The following is a 25618-nucleotide window of genomic DNA, read 5'->3' on the forward strand; positions in this document are numbered from 1 at the left end:
TTTTTTAAACTTAAATCGGAATATTCATGGCTTTTAAATGAAAAACAGTTAAATAAAAGGACTGTTTGGTAACATAGTCAGTCTTAACCAAGGATATGAAAAAATACATGCTTTTGTAAAGTGAAAAAAGTGGTCCTTAACTCTTTTTGTTGGGTATAAAAAAGATTATAGTAAAACATCTTGATGATTTTAAGTAGTTCTGCAACCGGCTATTTTTATATCATTGCTCTACGTATTTGTAGAACCATTAAATTGGTCTTAAAACACAACTGACATCATAAAAGAGAAAAAATACCAAGGAGGTAACAAGATTGCACAAAAGAAAGGCGTAAGATACATTAAGAACAATCAAACTCATCAGTCGAAACGAGGTGCCAATGTCATTATAAAAAAGCAAACAAACAACGCGACCAAACTTAATGATAAACAACAGTTTACGAAACTCAACGTTCGCAATTAAATACTGAGTATCACAACTCTAACAAAAACAAACAGGGATTATCTCAGATATTCCTAAAAAGTGATATATATATATGTATATATAAATAAACAGGTTCTGCTTCACATGTGGTACCGGTAAAGTTGCACATGTGAACACACACAAGGCGCTGAGTCTTATTTTGTAGATCATTTCGAAGGACAGAGGATGGGATTGTGCTAACGACAAATAAAATATATCAGTCGTCATCAATGAAACATATATTCCTAAACAGTCTACAAACTCGGGATGGCATCTTTCAAAATTTTCGAAGGGATGTTTTTTCCTTAACCACTCTGAACTCGGAGATAAATACTTTGTTTTAAATATGCAAGCGCTACTGGAATGTTGCTTCATAGAAATTTACAGTTTACATTTGGAAGCTGCATTAATCTCTTTTGTCGGAATGTTTAGTTCTCAATGGACCTTTTCTCAAACAAAAAATATAGGTCAAGATATGTGTTCAACAAATTCATCAAACTTTGTATTTAGTGAGAGGACATCTATATAGCAATCTGCGTCATGTGAATAAGAAACACGTCTAGTCAATAAAGAGCTATTTACCAATGAACTGTACTGTAGGAATTAGCATTTCAATGCTTTCGTGACAGGAATGAGCAGAACAAACATTCAATGCCCTACATTCTTTACTTTTGCATAAAAGAAATTCATACCCGATATCATATATTTTTTCATATGAAATACACCTATAGAAATCATGAGTATGCTTTTTTTTTATAAATTTCCTGTTAACAAATCCTTGAATTATTTTGAAAAACTAAGGATTTTTTTATCCCAGGAGTTACTTTAGCCGTATTTGGCACAACTTTTTCGAATTTTCGGTCCTTAATGCTCTTCAACTTTGTACTTGTTTGACTTTTTAAGTTTTGATCTGAGCGTCACTGATGAGTCTTATGAAGACGAAACGCGCGTCTGGCGTATTAAATTTTAATCCTGATACCTTTGATAACTATTATAAGAAATAAATATATTTTTACAAATATCTGACGCATTGGCGACTTTAGTTGCTATATTAAACATATGAAAAGATCATGATAACTATTATAAGAGATAAATATATTTTTACAAATATCTGACACATTGGCGACTTAAGTTGCTATATTAAACATATGAACAGATCTTGAAATGATTATTTTCTTTCTTCTACAGTAATTTTGATCCCGTACTTCGCTCTCGTAACTAGTTCAGGATGAGTTTCATACTTATGATCGGGAACCAGAAACACTTTGTATCTGAAATATCAAAAAAATAATAATTATTAAAAAGCTTACTGACATAATTATTCGGAAAAAATTAGTGTCCTCGAAATAACCATTTACCAGCATATAAGTGACCTTGATCTACGCAACAAGTTATTTCCGTACGGCCTTAAACATCGAGGAAATCTAACATATAGTGGGTTTTTAAAGGCCGTTATCGAATGAAAAGGGGGAAATCAAACAAACAAACCAACGTCCCAGTTAACTAAAACACAGTAACAGACGAAAAGCATAAATGACAGATAGCAATCAATGAGTACCGCTTTATTACATGCTCTTGACAATCACAAACTTTCTAATGCAGCGAGGTTAAAGATGTTTGCAAACGTGATTTAAAAGCACAACGTAAGAACAAATTGTAAAAAGCAGTCAACCCATCGAATCACAAATTAGAATAACTAACATAAAAACAAAAGACACAAAGTACCTACATGTATTTGCGAGTACTTGCAGTTACTGATAGCTGGTTCGAAGTCAAACACAAATAATAAGTTCATTCTCAGTTGAACCATATTACTTGTATAACATCTACGAGTAAAATATTTGAAGGAATAGTATGTAAAAAAAGATTTACGCCTGTCTTTAGAGGCGACACTTTTTGTTCATTTTGTTAAAGAACTCATAAAATAAACAGAGTATTATATTATCTTTCAGGACAAAACAGTAGTCCGACTAAAAGGAAATATTATTACTTGGACATCAGTCATCCATATGGCAAGGATTTGTCAGGTTCATGATGCATTAAAACAATGTTTGGAACTTTGACATGCAATTGTATTGCGATTGAAATGAGATTGCCACGCTTTCATCACAAGTATGGCCTTTACACCATGTCCGTAACAGGCTTGCTGCAAGACCAATTGCTGACGGTAACCATATTATTATTGGCAGCTCGAAATTACAGTCTTTTATAATTATTATGAATTACCAAGTTTGCGATACCCTTTAACTCTAATTTATCTTTTACGAACTGCTCGATAATTTAATTCGTCACAAATATGAATTTCAACTCCTTTAATAGATACTCAACATGCTTGATATCAACTTCATGTTCCTGTTCGCAGTTATACAAATAAAAAATAACTAGGTTTTGTACACACTTAGTCGGTTTGTTGTAGTTGTTATAAGATAGGTAAACTACAAAACCATCTGAAACGGTAGAACATGAAAACAATGATATGTATTAGCCATTAATCTAAATGATAAAATATTCTGTCTATGAATCTACTGTTTTCCCTTTTTGTTTTTAATTTCTAATTGACTCTCAATCATACACTTCACACCGGATCAAAATTAAAAGACGTCAAGTTTACCTGTTTATTAATCTTGCAAGTACAACTTTTATCTCATCCATTGCAAAGTTTTGACCAATGCAGTTTCTGTAAAGAATAATTTGACACATCTGTTTAAAGGGGCAATACATATAGCTGTCAAATTCATACTGAACGATTATACTGGTTTTTTTTTGTATTCGACTTAAAACATAATAAAATGTATATCCGTATAAAAAATGTCATCAACACAATTAACGGTGCATAATCTTATGTATTAGCCTTTCGGCTGTCTTTTGGTCTAGGCACCATTTAATTAACCATCAAGGTGACCTTACCAAGACTGCCTACGGTTATATAACCCATTGTAAACAAACACAGACATGTATATATAAATAAAGAGCGCACTCGTGTAATTGAAATTTGCTAGGTCTGTTTCATTTCATATCATAGTTTACAATAATATTTTATTAAACCTTTTTACCAGTATAATAATGAGTTTTTGTAGGTCGAATCATTCAATCAGATTGTTTACGAAAGTGGCACTTTAAATGTTGACGGTCTTTTCATCTGACCATCTGAATACGCCTAGTTCATGCGTAACCCATCTCTGGCTAAGAGGGTCAATTAAAGCTCACATGAATACGAATTTAATGAGATCGAATAATTCACTTACAAGTTTCTTTGCTTATTTTGACAAAACTAACCAAACTGTTTGCTAAGCTTATTTTTTATTTGACTATTTTACTTTTATATGATTGAATCATAATTTTTCTTTATGTCCTGTAGCAAGTGCCCCTTTAAGAATAAATATTTTCAACGAAAATAATTTTGGGTTTATTCTGAGTAATTTTTTATGCGTTATATCCAAGTTTGTTTTATTCTTTGTTCAATTGAAATATCAATATACATTAAATTAAAGGTAAAAAAATATTGTGCGACTGTTACCTTTATTTCGACCTCCAATAAAACATGCGAAACAATCCCCCTCAATAATAGTTTCTTGAAACCACAAATAGTGATGTGATGGGAGAAGTAATTTCATACTCGTAAAAACAGTTTGGGGATTGAATTCATGAAAATAACAATCCACGAAAACATCAACGTTTACTGTATATCTTTGGACGGTTTATAATGGATTGGCCATTACTTATATTATTGCAAAATGTGGGTAGATAGGAAGAAAATTATTTTTAAAATCTATATAAATAGTCTATAGAAGAAGTTCTATGACATTCGTATACACGGTATAAAATAAAAATAAAATGTCCAAACAAGTTGTTCGGTTATGCTTAAACATTTAGGGTAAATATAGATTCGAGGCAAATATTACAACCTTATCACAATAATTTCAAAATAAATGTATTCATTTCAGGGTTCACTTTAGTTCTGTTTAAATGATTTAAGTAAAAACAATTCAAGGATAACAAAGAATATCAATTGACAAAACGACTACCCCCTACCCCGCTGATTTTTTTTGTCCATCTAGATAATAAATATATAACCTTGATCCGGCTGCGAATGGTAGGAAACTGTATGGGTGTCGCTCTGTAATGTCTTCTAGTAAAAATCTTTCTGGTTTAAATACCTGTCAATTTTAAGAAATCAATATATACATGCAGAGTTTAAAAATTAAATTATAAATAACACGTATGACCGTAATCTGTCACAATGTTAGCAATATTTTATGAGAAGAAATTAATGTTATATATATATATATATAAATTTGTCTTTGAGGTTGTCATCATATGATCAGTACAGTTGTCGCATTGTCCATCATATCCTTCCCCTTTTTTCTTAGAAGCAATTTCATTCCAATGCCATGCATACATAAAGCCCGATACCGAGTTGAAAAAAGTTAGTAAACAAAATTCCGATAGATTATATACAGCTTCGGTGAACAGCAAATCAAAGCAAAATAAGTACATTGTACATGTATGTAGTAACAACAATATGATTACATCGTGTTCTGGCCAAACATCCGGGTGATGATGTAGCATGTATATACCCATGTCAACAACTAAACCTGCTGGTATCGTGACGTTGTCTATAGTCATTGGTGACGTCAGTTGTCTTTGAATACCAGGAATAGGTGCAATCATGCGCATAGACTCTTTGATGAAGGCTGTAAGCTTTGGCATGGTTTGTAAATTTTCCCTGAAATTTGAAATTGAGGTACCATTTTGATTCAATCAACTTCTAGCTAAACTAATTTCCAAATTCTTTTATGCTATACCATGTAAGATTATGTCACACATAACTTTTACAAAAGTATCTACATTTATATACATGTTTGAACGTCAATAACACTGCAAATATTTGATATAAATAGAAGAACAACATTTAATATATTAAGTTATAACAATTTTGACAAAATGTTCACAATAAATGTCGGTAGTACATGAAAAAATCGAAAGATACCAAAAAGACATTAAAAGTCATAAGTCAAAATCAATTTATCAAAGACATCGCAAAAAAAGGTGGAAAAACAAACAGACAAACAACACTCAAAAGAGAAACCAAAACGACTAAGCAACACAAACTATCATCCAAGCATCTCAATCTCTGATACTTTCAATTTCAAATATGATACAGACACTATCAGATGATAATGATATACTAGTATTGATGAAATCACATGTTGTAATCTTAGAAAACAGAATAGGCCATTTTAAACAGATATGTGAAATTATTCATCAGGCAATCCTATAACGCATCAGACAGGACTGACAAGCGACGATTGTGGTTGTAATAACGACTGTGACTATCCATGACATTCGGCCAGATTGACAAATGAATTTTTTGGTAGTTTTATTCTGTTTAAGGTAATGAAATGTTTCTCCAGTAGTCAGGTTCGACTAACCACGAAATCGACGAGCATTAGTATCCAACGAGTAATAATGAATCTACAGTATGTGTTTTTACTGTATGTTTCAACCTACCATGACACTTGCTTGTTATTATTTAGTACTTCTGACAACTCTGAATATACAATTGCTTGTTCCTCTTGGTGTTTTCCTAAATGGTATATAGCCCAGCTAATTGCCGATGCTGTTGTATCGTGTCCTGCAATATATAAAAAAAACTTTACAAAATTCGTAAAGAGTTTCCTGAAACCCTAATGTTTTTAATGTCATTATAAAAGTGCAATATTGTTCCTTTAACATTTAAATACAGAACTTTGAATAAATATATATCTTAATCGAATTCTGAACATCTGTTATATTTCACAAAGAGGATTAAAAAAATTATTATAATATAGAATAATAAACTGCTCTACAGGTCGCAGCTTGAAACGACCGCAGATATCGGATTCTGAACAATTGGGACCAGTATGGACACAACACTCAATCTTGATACATCTCTGAATTTAGGTTGTGATTAAACATTTGACACATCATAGGTTTCTGACACACAATGAATGTGGTCTAATGAACTTAAATAACATAAATTTACCTTTTATGGTCCAATAATCAAAATCTAAATACAAGGATTGATTCAGCATATAAAAAAACCAAATAATTGGATTTTTGATAAAATCAAACAAAGTTTAATTTTAGACCCTCTTGACCTCAATGTGGACCAACTTGATAACGGGGCCCAAAAAATCAAAAATCTAAATACATGGTTAGATTAAGCATATCAAAGAAACCCATAGATTCATTTTTGCTTGAAATCTAATAAATATAATAAAAAAAGATGTGGTATGATTGCCAATGAGACAACTGTCCACAACAGACCAAAATGACACAGACATTAACAACTATAGGTCACCGAACGGCTTTCAACAATGAGCAAAGCCCATATTGCATAGTCAGCTATAAAAAGCCCCGATATGATAATGTAAAACAAATCATACAAGAAAACTAACGGCCTTTTTTAAATAAAAAAAAAAGAACGAAAACAAATATGTAACACATAAACAAACGACAACCCCTGAATTACAGGCTCCTGACTTGGGACAGGCACATACATAAATAATGTGGCGGGGTTAAACATGTTAGTGGGATCTCAACCCTTCCTGAACCTGGGATAGTGGTATAACAGTACAACATAAGAACGAACTATAAAAATCAGTTGAAAAAGGCTAAACTGGACCCAAATTTAGACCAACTTGAAAACTGGGCCCGTAATCAAAAATCTAGATAAATATATTAATGAACCTCAATTCAAACTTTGATGAAATCAATCAAATTTTAATTTTGGACCTTTTGGACCTCATATCAATTTAAAAAACGGGGAATAAATTCCAAAAACGTAATACACGGTTAGATTCAGCATATTAATTAAAGAACACTAAGAATTCAAGAAAAAAACCCTATTGAAATTGTTCAAGAAATAAGCAATTTATACACAGTATAAGAAATTTGTTGTTTTGGCCCCCAATTCCTCAACAGTTTGGCCCCAACCCCCCAAATCAATCTTAATTTTATTTTTTTGGTATGGAACCGTCTTGTTTAATTTCAGATAGATCTATACACTAACACACAAGTTATTGTCTGGAAACTAGAAAAATACTTATGTTGACCCCTTGTTTCTAAATTGTTAGGACCATAACCGACATTGTTTGCTGTCGTATAAAAAGTTTATGACATTTTTGCAATGAACAAAAAAAAGTAAAATCACAAAAATAATAAACTCCGAGAAAAATTCAAAACGGAAAGTCCCTAATCGAATGGCAAAATCAAAGGATAAAACACATCAAACGAATGGACAACAACTGTCATATTCCTGACTTGGTACAGGCATTTATCAAATGTAGAAAATGGTGGATTGAACCTGGTTTTATAGCGCTAAACCTTTATGACAGTCGCATCAAATTCCATTATTTTCAACGATGCGTGTACAAAACAGACATAATCGGTAAAATAGTCAAAATATGGTTACAGTAGTCATTACTGTGTTACAATCTCAATAAAAACGAACATATACAAAAAACACAAAAAGCATCTATCAAATTAAAAAGCACATCCCTTGTTTCGCGTGTTGGCCGTCAGAAAATGCAAACGTCACAAAAAAGAAATTTTGTCGTTTAATGTCTATTCAACACAATTATAATTTCACATGGAGAATCAAATATGATTATGTGGCATTCTTTCACAATTAATATACCATTTACAAAAAGAATTGACATTTATTTTAATCATTCATATTATATAAAACAAGAAGATATGGCATGATTGCCAAATAGAAAATTCTCAACAAGAGATAAAGCGACACACTATTAACAATAATAGGTCAACGTAAGGCCTTCAATAATGAGTAAAACCCATACTACATAGTCAGCTACAATGTGTAAAAGGCCCATTGTGTAGTATTGTATTATGCTATAATATTTACCTTCAAATAGAAATGTGTCAACTTCAGCTCTTATATCTTCGAATGAAAGTCCAGTTCCCGCGTCATCCTTAGCAGTGAGCAATATGTCGAGGAAGTCAAGATGGCGGTTACTTGGAGGACCATCTGTAAGCTTATAAATTTTTAAAAAAATGCAGTTGAAATTAATTTCGAAAATTGTGCAAAGATTGCCGAATATTACACCAAATTCAAAAGATCTTGTAATTGATTGAGCTTTTCTGATAAGATGTAATTAACGAAAATAGGATTTATTCATCTTCGAAATTTGTATTTTCAAAAAATTTCAAATTGCAAGCGTTGAACTATTGGACCTCAATGAAACTATTTGACTGCAAGTTATTTCATTTCGCGAATTTTCCAATGCAGCCACGGAATTGGAGGATTTTGAAATACCGCGGGAGTAACAACGTCGAGTTTCACCTATTGTATCTACGTTTGTCGTCAGTGCAAGACAAATCCTTAGTGTTTCCGAATATTTATGACATACACGTTTTATGGTTAAGTTTCTCTTTTTCATATTAAGATTGATGATTTTTCACTATAGTTATTGCCTGTTGTCTTTTTCGATATAATAAAACACTTACTGACTGGAAATTCGTGGAATAGTAAGTTTATTGTCCCCGAGGTGCAACTATTGTCCTGAGGCGTTACTGTCAATAGTGACACCACTGAATGTATAAAGACAATCAGCATTTTTTTTGTGTTTCTTTCATGTTTAACAAGCGAAACATCATATTATTTATGAAAAACAATACTTATTTAACAATGTTTTAATAATAGCGGTATTGTATATACAAAGTTTTCAAAAACTGGTGTGTGCTGGTAACAACAACATGAACAATGACACTATTTAGTAACACTATTGACTTTTTAGTTATTGATGCTGTTTTATAATTTGAGACTTTTAGCCTGAGAATTTTTTTTCTTTTTCTTTTGCTCAGTGTTTTTGTTTTGTGTTCAGTACTTAATAAAAGTAAAATTTGAAATTTGTTGTCAATGGGGATAATTTTATGTCATTGGAGTTAATAAAGGGTCAGTGGTGTTACTTTATAAAAATGCAAAAAAAATATTTTTTATTAACAAATGAAATTTTTTTCTTTAGGTCGTATATGGAGGATAGGCATGCAGTATCTAATCATTCAGTCTTCAACATTTTACAAATATTCAGTTGAAGGGTATTAAAAAACGGCAATTATTAGGACAGCTAACTTATATACAACAATTCATTCTGAAATTTATGTTTAAATAGAATGATATGGGAATAACGTCAATGAGTAGTAACTTTAACCTCATCAACATATTGGAACAGTTGTTTGATATTTTACAATAATGTTTAGTACCTAAATGCATGTTTTAAATTGGTAACACCATTGACATGATTCTATCAAAAGATGACCTAAAATTGTTAAAATTGAAGGAACTCTTCATTTTCCCATTACATATATCTGAATATAGTTGCTACCATACTATAGAAAAGAGGAACACATTTCATGAATGTGACTTATCGAATTATACTATTTACCGGATTTGTTATTACATAAACAACACGACGGGTGCCACATATGGAGCAGGATCTGCTTACCCTTCCGGAGCACCTGAGATCAGCCCTAGTTTTTGGTAGGGTTCGTGTTGTTTATTCTTTAGTTTTCTATGTCGTGTCATGTGTACTATTGTTTGTCTGTTTGTCTTTTTCATTTTAAGCCATGGCGTTGTCAGTTTATTTTAGATTTGTGAGTTTGACAGTCCCTTTGGTATCTTTTGTCCCTCTTTTTTAAATGTTTTAAACCATGACATAATTTTTCCAAATATTCCCTCATCAAAATTTGCATGTTTTCTTTATAATGACCCATTTACAGCCGTTTAACGTTGATCTTTTTATTTTTTTTTTTTTTTGATTTAATGGAAATCCCTCTTTTTATTGATTTGTTGATTTTGATTTTGTTTAGTTACTGAGACAATATTAGGCATACTATTAATACTAATAATGCATTTGTTATTCATATCAATCTCTTATCAAACACATTTAAGTTTACTTTCTTGATGTTTATCTAAATTTATAACGTAAAATTATAACTTACAAAGGTTTGTTGTCTTTCTCTTATCACTCCCTCGGAAAAATCATGAACATATTGGCAAAGTTTTCTGTATTCTCTACCTTTAGTTGTCATATAATAAAGTGAATCCCAGTAAAGCCATGGCTGCCTGAATATTAAACCAAGACAGGCGTTTTATTAAATGTGGCTTTCCGAAAATTGGATACTCTAATATAAGACAAAGAGTTCCAACTTTTTCATCTTTAAACTGGTAATAGTATGGTAGTACATTTGCGAGTTTACCACTTCATTTTTAAAAAGGAACGCTAGATCACTTTCGCATTTAAAAAAAACAATATTTGAAAATGTGATGATGTATTTTCTGAAACATATTTTAGTGGACAAAGATTAAGTCTGCTGAATGACAATTACAATTACAAAATCAATTCCCAATTTCAGATATTTCTATCTAATACTGGTTGATGGCATGAAATTTGAGCCAGTAGGTTTAAAAAAAAAATTGGTAAATGAAATGATTATATTTAGCTTTTATCTAACAACTAATATACTAGATAATTCTGGTATATTTTATTAAAGATATCAATAAAACAAATGAGCTAAAATAGTTATCCAATGTACCAGGATTATAATTTAATACGTCAAGCGCGCGTTTTGTCTACATAAGACTCAACAGTGACGCTCATAAATGTCAGTAGACAAAAGTGAGTCCTGCGTAATAAACTTATAGACCTCTTATAATCTTTAATTACTTTTTTTGTAATGACAATGTCTCTATATAGTGTAGAAATTTAGTACTGTGAATACAGTTCACTCTTGTATATGTTGATAAAAAATCAAACCTGAACAAAGCTAAACAGGAATATAGTTTTGTTTGATTTTACCATTAAACACTTTGTATAGTCTAATGTTTCAAACACTGTTCTGGACCATTTTGTTGAAAGAAAGATTTTCAGGAGAATCAAGTAAAAATAAAATGGTACTTTATCAAACTTAAAAAAGAGTGGTTATAAAATGAGTTTATGTAGAATGAAGGCAGTACCAAGTTCTAATTAGTATAATAGAAAAGAACCATATATGAGGGAGGAACTGAGACAATCTGGAATAAAAAAAACAAGAACTGTATTATTCAAATGATTACTTGAATGTATGACAAATACTTCTTAAAAAAACTTGATATATAGTTGATGTTTTGTCCATTTGTCATTGTACAGAACATAATCATTCAACTTACAGCCATCTGTCTGCTAGTAAATGAGTCAACTGACTAACAGCGGCAACGTATGGATGCTTGAGCCTGTAAAACGATGAAACGATTTCTTTAAATATGTAAAAAGGCATGTATAAGGGTATTCATGCATGTTTTGTGCGCTTTAGGGCGCTTTTTAAATATCTAAATTTACAAATAATAAAGGTAATACAAATAAATAACAATTATACATGAAAAAAGACAAAACACAGATTAAAACAATCAAACAATCGGTATTACTTTGTTTCCTGTTCTTAATCGTCTGAGATAAGAATAGGTTTATTTATAGCTAGATGCCAGTTATTGATTGCTTGTTTGTATAGGTTGTAGTCCAAGAGACGTTTTTCTAAAATCCTCTTTTATTCGAAGCAGGAAATACGGCAAATTGCTTGAATTTAAGGACAGAAATACAGTCTAATTACGTTAATTCTATTTTCTCTTTTCTATAATCCTAATCATAATCAGTGCATGTATGTTACATCTATCTATGACTAATTATCTACCCTTCTGTTTGAATTTTTCCTTCGTAGGAGAAGGCACATCTGAGTATTGTATCTAATGTTTCTAGAGACACCAAGGGGAAAATGTCCACAGGTTTACTTGTCGCTGCAAACTCTTTTAAATTATTCTGAAATTAAAAACACGACGATCCTCTATGTATGTATTTATATTTCAAGATGTTAAGATACACGTAAATAACCTTAACTAATTAGGATTACAAGATTTTGCTAGACGATTTTTGGAAAGGAATATTTACATGTAGTTTCTTATTTGAATAAGTATTGTTTTAATAGAAAAAACATTTAATTTCACAAAACGCTAGCAGCGTTTTACGTTGTTTTATCTTCTTTTAATTGCAAAATAGAATATTTGACAACATGATTACATTTAGGATATATAACATAATCATTATATACTATTGACACCGAGTGTTCATTTATAGTAAAATGTCCTCTTGTTCTATGGACATACTTTCTACAATTTTCCTAGCATTTGTGTAAACTAATTGCACTTACTTTCAATTTAATTAGGATGACTTTAAGCAATTGCACCATCTTCAGAATCTTAAAAAATGTTTACGTATCAAAAGTGTTTTATGGGTTTTTTTTATATAAAAAAGAAAAGGTAACATAAACGGGAAAACGGAAGAAAAAGCAAACATTGTTTCATCCAGTGGAAGCAATTTTTTAAATTATAATATTTCACCTTTCATCTTTTTAACACGATGGCTGCTATGAATTATGAGAGTTTCATTACCAGAAATTTGTCTGTTGAACTATTGTATATGCTAACATAAGGTTTGAGTATGCCAAAATGAAATGCTGGTGTTATCAAGCGCCTGTTTCTTTCCCATTTCTTTCCAGATGAGATCAGCAGTCCGTCGCCTGAAAAATAATGTTATTTTTTATATCCACATATCAAGACATTAATACACATGTTAATGTATGTGTTCGTTCTATCGGTAAAAGTCGTGTTTATTTTCTGTCTGAAAAACATTGTTTAATTTCAAACTGTCAGTTAACTGTACGAAATTAAATAAGGGTATTTTCATGTGCTGATGATTAATGACATGGTGATTTCTCATGGGAATTTAAGTGACATTAATCCCACCACCTATTGTTAAATCAATAACACATCTGATTAAATTCCTAAAAGAATTCAAAATAGAGAAACAAGTCAAATGGTTCTTCTTGAGCAGGATCTACTGACCCTTCCGGAGCATCCAGGATCATCGCAGGGTTTTCGTACGAGTGTTGTTTGTAGTATTGTTGTTTTCCTGTTTGTAAATGCAAGTTAAACGAAAAAATTTCAGAAATTAAAATTATGCATTAAAGCTGCTACTTTTCAGTATTCATAATTCAATACACCAATGGTTTTAGGGTTAGAATAAAAATAATATTTGTGGGAATATCTTTGCAAAAACATTCAAAGGTTTGTGCGTTTACATTGTGAATAAGGTGATTCGTTTCAATAGCGATGGTGCAAATAATCATTATTGAATCCAAGACAATAAAATATCCCCTAGTACAAACTTTTAAGTAAGCTCACGATAAAAGGGCTTAAGTGAAATGATGTACAAATTAATATACCTTAATCAGCATTTTTAATAGTAACTTCTAAAAATAAATTGACAGCTTATCACCTCAACACAATACATTTCTTTATACATAATTCAAAAGAAGTATAAGGGCGGTAATTCAAACATAACATTGTACTGAGGTAATTGTTAATTAACAAAGAAACCTTTATCTCCCCCCTTCCCCCCCAATTAATTCCTAAATGGTTTGGACCACACACCCCCTCCCCCCTCTTCAATTAAATTCTAATCATTCCTTTATGGTATGTAAACTTTTGGTATAATAACAGAGAGATCCATACACCGTTTCATAAGTTATTGTCTGGAAACTAGAAAAATGATTTTGTTGGCCCCTTTGGTCCCTTATTCCTAAACTGTTGGGACCAAAACCCTTAAAATGAATCCAAGCCTTCCGTTACTGGTTACAAACCTTGTGTGTAAATTTCGTAGATTTCTATTAACTTACACTTAAGTTATTATCCGGGAATCAAATGTCTTCGGACGACTCTGACGCCGACGATGACATCGACGACGACGTGATACCAATATACGACCGCACAATATTTTGCGGTTGTATAAATGTTATACGTACCAAGCCAACTCTTCATCATGCTGTAGGCACCACCAATACCATTGGCTTTCGGTTCGGATGATTTCATCAGAATTTTTGCCGAGTCAGGATGAACAACATTAAATTCAGGGAAAAAGAACATGAACCAATAACAAATAACCTTTGACCTCTCTTTTGAAACAATATCTTGAATGATTGTCATGAACTCTCCAATGTCTTTGAACTGAAATGTGTTTGCTCAAATGAAAATATAAAGCAGTGAAATAAAATACTAGAGATATAAAGATGGAATTAAACTTCAGTGAATCACAATAAAAATATGCTATTAAGGCAAGTTCAGAAGTTTTGAGTTTCTAACGCGAAATGCTACATTCAAAAATAAAGATTTATGGTAACGTAAGTCTGTCTTTGACTTGAGGTTTGTGATTGCCTCTTTGGTGGGGTGGTCCTTTCTCTCTGAATTTATATTTCTTTTTCGCTCATTAACTTTTGTCTCTAACAATAATGGATTTTCTGTCATTACTTGAACACAGTATTCTGGACATTGTTCCTTTCTGTAATCAGTATATATTTACCAAATTCTTTTTTTTTTTTATTTAAAGTTTTGCACCCCATTATTCTATATTTTCTATTTTGTTTCCCATTGTTCTGTATTCTTTATTATTTGTGTTGCCCATTATTCTCTATTCTGTTTGACCCCTTCCACACCCTTATACACATATGCATTGGTTATCTGATCTAAGCTAAAAATGCAATTGATTAATACCTTGTATTTTTCATTTTTTTTTGTAAGATTGCTTTCTATTTCCGCTCAGTTTCGATCCGATAAGCCAAGCCTTTTTAAAGTGATTTTCATAGTAAGATTTTGTTCGGCGCTATTACAACACTGTACCATATGAGGAGCAAGTTTAACGATTGATAACGTATATAACCTCGTCACCTGTACATTTCTCTGTAATAAATATCCTTGTCTGTGTTTCTGCTGTATTCCTGTCATGCAGTATTATAGTGATATTGTTAACATTGTTATTAAGCACGAGGTTTGGCATGTCATTAAACCAGGTTGAACCCACCATTTTTGTTTCTTAAAGTGTCCCGTACCAAATCAGGAAATGGCAGTTGTTATAGTTCGTTTCTTCGGTGTTGGCGTTTTTTCTGTTAGACCTTGCTGTTCATGTTGTGCATTTGTTTTCCTCTTATAGTTGATGTCTTTCACTCGGATTTTTGTTTGTAACCCGGATTTTTGTTTATTCTCACTCGATAAACGACATTTGAACACCGGTATACTACTGTAGCCTTTATGTACGTATATATAACAATACAGGCGCCTATGGTGATTGAGCAACTGTCGTTGACTGCTGTCTTTTATATTTGTTTGTCGTTAAAAAAAAAAATATACATTGTGTAATGTGCTTTTTTCAATTGTTTTATATTTAGTCATTTTGGGGCTTGTTAAACTTTCTTTCTGTAGCCGTGTTCTATAATACTCGCTCACATCTACATTATTTTACGTATGGTATAGTTGTTTCATTTGCAATCATACCGTTTATTTTTATTTTTACTCTGTAAAGTTTTGCAATGAAAATATTCTTAAAAACAAAAATTAGAATTATTTGCAAGTTATGATTAATTTTGATCCACATTTTGTTTTATATCGACGCTGTAAAAACGGGAAATATATGGGTCGCCATTATCAAAAAATGTATCGTCGAATCTGTGCTCTAGCAAAATGAGGCAACTTTGGCGTCTACATGAATTCTAAAATTGGCACTTTTTACTATCAATCATGCCAATTATAATACAAACGATAAAAAACAATGAAACCTGTCGAATCCAAACCGCTTTGAGACTTACCATGTCGTACGGCTTTTGTGGATGTTTGGTTTAATTAGGTTCCAAACACATACAATTTGATATGACTCGACATGACTCATTGCTGAAGGCCGTACAGTGATCTAAAGTTATTAATTTCTGTTTCATTTGGTCTCTTGTGAAGGGTTGTCTCATTGGCAATCACACCACATCTTCTTATTTTTTTTTTATAAATAAGCACATGTTTGATTTAGACAGGTTTTCGATTAATGCAAGATTTTGATAAAGGTTTCCGTTGTATACTTACTAGGTGAAGTGATCCCCAAAAAGGATGAATAGGTCCTATCACAGTCATCTGAGAGGTAATTTTACGCCATTCTTTATACTTGATAGCAAACTTCCAAAGTTGCCAGAAAACATAAGTGACTATTAATGTCAAAATTGCTTTAACGATGAACCCGGAAAACAAATCCATTTCTAAAATATAAGGGATTGGTACATATGGTAAAAATCTTTAAAAGTATTATTTCAATTTTTCAATAGTTTGTTTCTTCTGTTATGTTTTATCCAAATAATGAAAGTTCAAGCCGACCAATCAGAACAGTTGTAAATATTTTGTATAGCACATATTTGTCAGTAATACACAGTAAAACTTAATATTGTTACCAAAATATTACTGTCTCCTCTGTGTCGGTCTAACGAGGAAACGGTCTTATAAGTGAAACGATAGAGTCTTCGGGCCAAAAACGTTCTTACTACCTAATTGGAAAAAAAACCATTACATAGTAAAAGCATGTTGATTAGTTTGAGCATTTTGAAACCTAGTAAATGTCCTTCAATTCCCGATAAGTGACAGGTTTGAACTCTTTATTTTAGTTATCAAAGTTGCATCATGATCACTCAGGCATATCGGTACATGTATGTACACATGATTATTATTCTATAAAAGCCGAACTATTGCAATTTGTTTTGTATAGAAACACACATGTGTTTTCATTCCACATTGTATCCAGGTGCTCGTTGTTATGGATGTTTAGTTAACACATATACATTGATATACATATACCCAAACATAGGGATAAACTGCATATGCATATTGATACTGAGCAACCATTTTACTTCAAGGGAGTTGGGGGTTCGGCGGGGGAAATGGGGAAGGGGTGTCAACGCTATTAACCAAGTTCAATTTTTTTCGAAATGGAATACTACAAATGTACTATAAGGTATTATGGTGGTTCAGAATCAAGAGTATTTGTTTTGTCATCTGCTTGGCCACGAAGAATTGGGTGCGGATCAGAATAGCAGATCAGAATATTTGTATGGAAAAAAAGCCATACATGTTCCTTCCAACCCCCCCCCCCCCCTCCACCCCCATCACCCCCGCCCCTCAATATTAATATAGCTTTTCTTATCGTGACAACATAACAGAATGTGGCGAACTTTAGACGAAGGTATAATAATAAGAAGAAAAAAAGACTCTCGGATTAAACATGAGAAGCAATTGATTGTGCATATTTTAATTTTTTTTTTTAAATTTAAAGGAGACGTGACGTATACATAAATAATTAATACAGGTAGCCCAATTAATCGACACACACTAATCCTTAGTTCTAAATTTCAAGCATCGCATGTCTCAAGTTGCAAACTTAAAGTCTTCTACAATGATGGACACATTCTGTCGTCACAATATCTTTCAGCTTTAAACCCTCCAAAGTTTCAAGCTAGGTATAGAATTAAAAACACTAAGTGTAATCAAACTTTAAATATAAAGTTAATTGTTCCCAATCTTTTTTTCTTTCATTAATTTAGTAACAAACTAATTAAGATCTGCAACTTATCTATGAAATTCTACAACTAATTCTACACAATGTAACGTAATGAAATATATCCTTATATAAGAATAGAATATTATCCATTGAATTTGTAAATCAGGAACCCCAAACAGGATCAAGTAAAACTTTAAATTAACACACATAACAAATAAAGCATTCATAAAATTAGTTTATACAGAATAACAAACAACCCTACTACAATGTTCTTCAAATTATCTACCAAAGAAAATAATTTCAAATCCAAAATTTTATTTAACGTTTATATAAATAAATGTCTTTTAAAAATCTTTTTTTTAAATAAGTTATTTCCTTTCGTTCAGAAATGTATATATTTATTAAAAAAAATCTTGGAAAAAGGCTATAACTGAATAACGAGAAAAGCTTAATCGTGAAAATCGAACATGACTTTCGTTTAGTCACAGAAACAACATAAAAAATTATCCAAATTTGAAAAAAAAAATCTTCAAAGCGTTTTCATGTAAATGAGAGGACACTGCTTTCATGTAAATGAGCCGCCCGCTCGTCTTACATCTCGAAATCAATAACTGCATGATTTCTACTTCGAAAATCCAGTTAAATAGTTATCAAAGGTACCAGGATTATAATTTAATATGGTGAATAAATGTTAAAAAAATCCTTTAGGCAAGACGAAAATCAAAATATATCATCGATACAATAAACAGTCTTATACATGTTTTTGAGATTTATTGACTCTATATACTTATTAAAACATTCCTCGCTTTTCTTCCTGTTTCTAAAGCTCAAACACATAAATTTTATATTTTCCGACAATGCACATATAATGAATATGCATTAAATCAATGCATTAGCTAAGTTTTTCTAGATGACAAAAGGCAGATAAAAGATTGTCCGATATAAGTTTTACAGTTATACAGGCGAAAATGGCCAAACTTTTCTAACACAATTAAACTAAACAACTGATCGAGGGGCAATTAATTGCATAATATATACTTTAAGTTCCCCTAAAAGAACTAATCGATTAACAGATACAAACGCAGATGATTGAGTAAGTATCCCTCTTATTAGGAGTTCAGAAATTCTACACATTCCCCCTACAGACATTTGTCTCTAAAAAAATAGTATATATTATACAGTACTGATGTATTACGGTATATATATATATTTATGGAAAAATGAAAGACAAATTCATGTGATTCCCCACAAAAAGAAGTAGGAATTCGTAATGTTAGTATTTGCCGTTTATTTTTTTTTCATTTTTTTCTTATTCAATTCCATGCTAGTCTGCATAGAAAAACATTTTTAAATTCCAGCTATGAGACGGCTAGCTTTTTAGAAAAGCTATTACTTTTAATATTGTGGCCGTAAATTATGCAGCTTTTATATTAAATACTCGAAATACATCATTGAAAAATATCTGTAGACAGTCACTCTTCACATGTTGTATATTATTTAAATAATTGTGCGCGTCTGTGTATGTTTATGTATGCATTTGTGTGTGTTTGAAAGCAATGGATCGGATTACTGTAAAATTATAGTTCAATCACACACATAAATACATGTACAATCTCAGTATACATTTAACATGTTTCATTTCATCATTTCTAAATACACTAAAACAAAATATATTGCTTTATGATGATCAACAAAAATAAACACAATATCTAACTGAAGTTAATTATATAAAAAGTAAATACATACACAAATGATCGATGTATGTCCAACACACAGGTGAAAAAAATGTATACAACTATGCGTATGTCCTATATAATCAACTTTAATATGACCGAGGTCATCGCTTTGATAAGGAGTTACTGCGTATCATACATGTAATACATGTACAAGGGTATGGATTGGGGGGGGGGATCTGTTATTCTGTAAACATTTAATTTTCATCCCTTTTTTATCTAATCTTCAAAAATTAACCCCTCTTTTCTCTAATCTTCAAAAAATTAGACCACGCATTTCTCTAATCTTCATTGTTTTTTTACCGCTATTCTCTAATCTTCATTTTTAAGGGCATTAATTATTCTTGAATCATTTAACCCCATCCAAACCCTCATGTACAAACAGACGGTAAATAAAATTAAAAAAAAAATGTAGTAGTGTGGGTAAATATAGTTTGTTTACGCTGTTTATAAATAAGATTTCTATAATCGGTAAATATTTTCACTAGTCTATAAATTTGAGAATGGAAGAGAAATGTGTCAAAGAGACTACAACCCGACCAAAGATCAGAAAACGGCCGAAGGCCACCAACGGGTCTTCAACAACAATAAAAAAACGCACAAAATGTTAAAAAACTATACCATGTAAATACTGTTGTATACTGTTGATAAATTATTACATCTGAAGTAGTATAATTTGTGTTATTGTTTTTTCTAGTGCTTAATGTCTGCATTTTATGTTTGCTTTTTATGCTTTAATTTGCGTATTAATTGCTATAATTTGCTGAGCTTGGTACTAGTATTTACGCTTTGCATGATGTGCTTCCTGTTTTATGTGTTTTATGCCTTGTGTTCATTATATATATGTATGTCTGTTAAAAGGCTTAAAAGCGTTACATATCTTATGTTGTATTGTTATATGTATATTCTACTTTAAATAAATATGTAATATTTCGCATTAAAACTTTTAAATTAGCTTATAAATAATTAAAATGAGATAAATATTGCGTTTTGTTTTGAAATAATGATGTATATTGAATGGTAATTTTCGCACACGCAATAAAGGCGCTCTTTGTCTTTGTTTTGTTGAGTTTTCACTGTGCATGTAATAATTTAATTATATTGTCTGTACATGTATCTATTAGTATATACGAAATAAATGTGATTTGGTTTGTTCATAAATACAGATATAAAAGTAATGTGGGTAATTTACATCAGAATTAATAAATCCAAATTATTTGTTCAAGAAGTTATTGATTGATTCTTGCTTAACGTCCTGTGACAAATATTTCATGAAAGTTCAGGACAATCAATGAGTTGAAAGCAATTGAAACTATAAAACAGAATCAATAAGATATAGATTTAAAATAAAACACTATTCCAATATTTCTTTAAAAAGAACATTGCCTATACATCGAAAGTTACAGTTGAAGTACTAGACGTGTAACTGTTTTAAACAAAATAAAAATAATAATAAAATTATAGCATGTTTAATGTATGATTTTTTGTTTTTTGTTGCGAAAATAAAAAATAAATAAAAAAAGTTTTCACCATCTAAAAGTAAACTGTTGAACCACTTTTATGTCCTATATAGTTGATATTTTTGTTCGTTTAATATAAAAAAAATCATAGTTAACAATATGATGTTGTTATATCTTGAGTATATTTTGCAAATTAAGTATTAAGTCTAGAACATGATCAGTTACATTGTACAAATATTATAAACGTTAACTTTAAATTATTCATATCTTTAGCTATATGTACAAATGTATGTATATGTGTTTTTGCAGGCAAAATGAGTTTTTGTCTTCAACATGTTCAGTAACAAATATTATAAAACGTTGACTTGAAGTTGATATTGGACTTATAATGATTACACAAAATACATCTTTGGCCATGTATATGGGGTTATTTTGCAGGCAAAAGCAGTATTCAGACTTAAATATGTTCAATAAAGAATATTATAAAAATAAAAATGACTTGAAATTGATATTGGACTGTATGCTTATCTATAGCCTCTTTTTGTATGTCTATAATTGTTTTGATAGTGCGTGTTTTGTGTAGTTTACTGGCCGTATAGAAGTAGATGACCATGAAGAAAAAATGCGACACCAGAGCCTTAACAACTATTTTATTACTACATAGATATTAGCCTTGAAGATGTGGTACGAGTGACACTAAGACAACTCTCCATCCAATTCATAATTTGTAAAAGAAAAACCAATAATGATATCTGAATGTATCATATACGCGTTTTTAGTAGTAATTGATAAAAACAAATGATGCCATATGATACATTGATCCGTCTTGAAATTGTCGTCATGTGAGAGCTTCCACTAGAGTCGAGGCATTTTTTACAGTTCGCCGTTGTAGAATCTTTTATTTAGGATCGTGAATATTTAGATATGAACTGGTTAAACGCCTAATTCTTTGTCGAATTTTTATTATTTGAGACATTTATAATGAATCGCAACGGTTTGCTACACGCCACACATTTTGAATTCTTTTTGCTGCACACTATATACTTTCAAACATGCAGTACATGTGTTATTTCATGTATTATTAAGTGAGAAAATGCTGCTGAAGAGAAGAGCAAAGGACTAAGTAGAAAAAGAAGAAATGATGTATTTTTTTTTTCGCCGTCAAAAACCCGACCTGTTTTGGCTGCTCGTAAATCGGTTGTCTACAAATATAGTTCCTGTCATTTTTATGAATGTAAACTATAAGTAGTGTGTCTTTTAGGGGAACATTTTTGGCTTAAAGTTGTAAGTTATTTTAATTATGTTTTAGTGATTTGTATCATCATTTTGTAAAATTTTAACTTAAACAGATTGCATTGTGGGACTAAGTGTCAGAATTGTATGGATGGCAACTCTGTCTATATTAAAAAGCTTAACAATCGTAACTTTAAAAGCGCAACTTTTGAACATGCGTCTAATAACTTTATTTCTTGTCACTAAGCAGATCATAATAAGTAAGCACACAAGTACATGTCAAGATGTGTTACAGATTTAATGTTTTCTTTCTCACTGTAAATCTTCAAATGTGTGTTTGCATAAAAGAAATGTCTTCACTGGGGACTCTAGAGCTGAAACATGCTGTCTTCAGTTTAGCAGGGACTTAACTCTTCATGTCCTTTTTGTCATTTTTGCACAGAGGATCTAAAGGACACAGCCAGTGCAGGAAAGCTATGCTTACAAAACGACATGTTTACACTTAGCTACCAAATAATGCATCAAAATAATGACTTTGCGATATATTTCTAGAAAGTTTTGCAACTCTTGGACATAAAACGCACCCTTTCTTATAAAGACAAAAAATTGTAAATATAAAGGTTTCTACCAAACGTTTATAAACGGACTTATTATTGAATATTAAAGTTTAACTTGATTAAAGATAAAAAAAAAAAAAGTTTAACTTGATTAAAAGTTAAATATAACAGGTCACCAACCTTAAATTGAGTTGGGCTGAAAGACCTGAAAACGTAGTCCCTACCTATTATGCTTTTATCCTCACATCCTATTATGTAAGGCTACAATTACTTCTATGCCATGCACTTGCATATAAAAAGAAGGTAGCTAACATTTTCAAATATTTCTCAATAAATATTTTTGTTCCACAAAACATTCATGAAGAATTGCCATTTGATGTAGCTGCATGCTTCATGTGCAGCGACAAATATATCAATCATTATATAAAAAGATAGTACAATATATGTGTTGCAATACATTGCTTTAGTCAATTTGAAGTTCCAGTACATACATTCTACAAGGTATTCACAGAGAGGTGTTATTGGATGAAGCTGATTCATGTTCAGCGACAAATATGTCAGCCACAATACAATAAGATAGTAATATGTATGAGTTGCAAAACATTTCTTCAGTCAAATTAAAATTCGAGTTGATAGATTCTTGTTTACCAAACCAAAAAAAAAAGTGATGTAGGAAACGTCTAAAATACACAATGCTTGATTATATTGATATCTTGGTGTTTAATGCCACTTTCATCACTATTGACGTTTTCATTGCGGACAGTTTTTATATGTGGAAAATAAAATTAAATCGAAAATAAACCTTTTACAAATGGTAGCATCTGCCAAGTGAAAAGTTCGTTCGTGTATATTTTTAGTCGCTGGGATGCTATTTCATTGAGGGAAACGTGCATATCCTATTCACATGTTAGCGTGCACATGTCTTTTGGTTATTTTGATTGCTAGGTTGCTGTCCCTTTGACGTTTACCCCACATTTTGAATTCTTTTTGCTGCACACTATATACTTTCAAACATGCAGTACATGTGTTATGTCATGTATTATTAAGTGAGAAAATGCTGCTGAAGAGAAGAGCAAATGACTAAGTAGAAAAAGAAGAAATGATGTATTTTTTTTTTCGCCGTCAAAAACCCGACCTGTTTTGGCTGCTCGTAAATCGGTTGTCTACAAATATAGTTCCTGTCATTTTTATGAATGTAAACTATAAGTAGTGTGTCTTTTAGGGGAACATTTTTGGCTTAAAGTTGTAAGTTATTTTAATTATGTTTTAGTGATTTGTATCATCATTTTGTAAAATTTTAACTTAAACAGATTGCATTGTGGGACTAAGTGTCAGAATTGTATGGATGGCAACTCTGTCTATATTAAAAAGCTTAACAATCGTAACTTTAAAAGCGCAACTTTTGAACATGCGTCTAATAACTTTATTTCTTGTCACTAAGCAGATCATAATAAGTAAGCACACAAGTACATGTCAAGATGTGTTACAGATTTAATGTTTTCTTTCTCACTGTAAATCTTCAAATGTGTGTTTGCATAAAAGAAATGTCTTCACTGGGGACTCTAGAGCTGAAACATGCTGTCTTCAGTTTAGCAGGGACTTAACTCTTCATGTCCTTTTTGTCATTTTTGCACAGAGGATCTAAAGGACACAGCCAGTGCAGGAAAGCTATGCTTACAAAACGACATGTTTACACTTAGCTACCAAATAATGCATCAAAATAATGACTTTGCGATATATTTCTAGAAAGTTTTGCAACTCTTGGACATAAAACGCACCCTTTCTTATAAAGACAAAAAATTGTAAATATAAAGGTTTCTACCAAACGTTTATAAACGGACTTATTATTGAATATTAAAGTTTAACTTGATTAAAGATAAAAAAAAAAAAAGTTTAACTTGATTAAAAGTTAAATATAACAGGTCACCAACCTTAAATTGAGTTGGGCTGAAAGACCTGAAAACGTAGTCCCTACCTATTATGCTTTTATCCTCACATCCTATTATGTAAGGCTACAATTACTTCTATGCCATGCACTTGCATATAAAAAGAAGGTAGCTAACATTTTCAAATATTTCTCAATAAATATTTTTGTTCCACAAAACATTCATGAAGAATTGCCATTTGATGTAGCTGCATGCTTCATGTGCAGCGACAAATATATCAATCATTATATAAAAAGATAGTACAATATATGTGTTGCAATACATTGCTTTAGTCAATTTGAAGTTCCAGTACATACATTCTACAAGGTATTCACAGAGAGGTGTTATTGGATGAAGCTGATTCATGTTCAGCGACAAATATGTCAGCCACAATACAATAAGATAGTAATATGTATGAGTTGCAAAACATTTCTTCAGTCAAATTAAAATTCGAGTTGATAGATTCTTGTTTACCAAACCAAAAAAAAAAGTGATGTAGGAAACGTCTAAAATACACAATGCTTGATTATATTGATATCTTGGTGTTTAATGCCACTTTCATCACTATTGACGTTTTCATTGCGGACAGTTTTTATATGTGGAAAATAAAATTAAATCGAAAATAAACCTTTTACAAATGGTAGCATCTGCCAAGTGAAAAGTTCGTTCGTGTATATTTTTAGTCGCTGGGATGCTATTTCATTGAGGGAAACGTGCATATCCTATTCACATGTTAGCGTGCACATGTCTTTTGGTTATTTTGATTGCTAGGTTGCTGTCCCTTTGACGTTTACCCC

General features: G+C 31.3%; 1 protein-coding gene across 1 annotated transcript; it reads right to left on the reverse strand.

The window, feature by feature from the left end:
• Window positions 1–1534: 1534 nt before the first annotated feature.
• Window positions 1535–19763, reverse strand: LOC139528096 (cytochrome P450 4F2-like). The gene is made up of 13 exons (XM_071323923.1): window positions 19660–19763; window positions 16455–16624; window positions 14357–14558; window positions 12945–13072; window positions 12191–12315; window positions 11673–11735; window positions 10466–10589; window positions 8370–8499; window positions 5972–6095; window positions 4991–5186; window positions 4535–4617; window positions 3072–3137; window positions 1535–1731 (listed from the first exon to the last, which is right to left on the reverse strand). The coding sequence occupies exons 2-13, from the start codon at window positions 16620–16622 to the stop codon at window positions 1629–1631; spliced, it is 1512 nt and encodes a 503-aa protein (XP_071180024.1). The 5' UTR covers window positions 16623–16624; window positions 19660–19763; the 3' UTR covers window positions 1535–1628.
• Window positions 19764–25618: the final 5855 nt, after the last annotated feature.

Source organism: Mytilus edulis, chromosome 6 (assembly GCF_963676685.1).
Source record: "Mytilus edulis chromosome 6, xbMytEdul2.2, whole genome shotgun sequence".
Classification (NCBI taxonomy): Eukaryota; Metazoa; Mollusca; class Bivalvia; order Mytilida; family Mytilidae; genus Mytilus; species Mytilus edulis.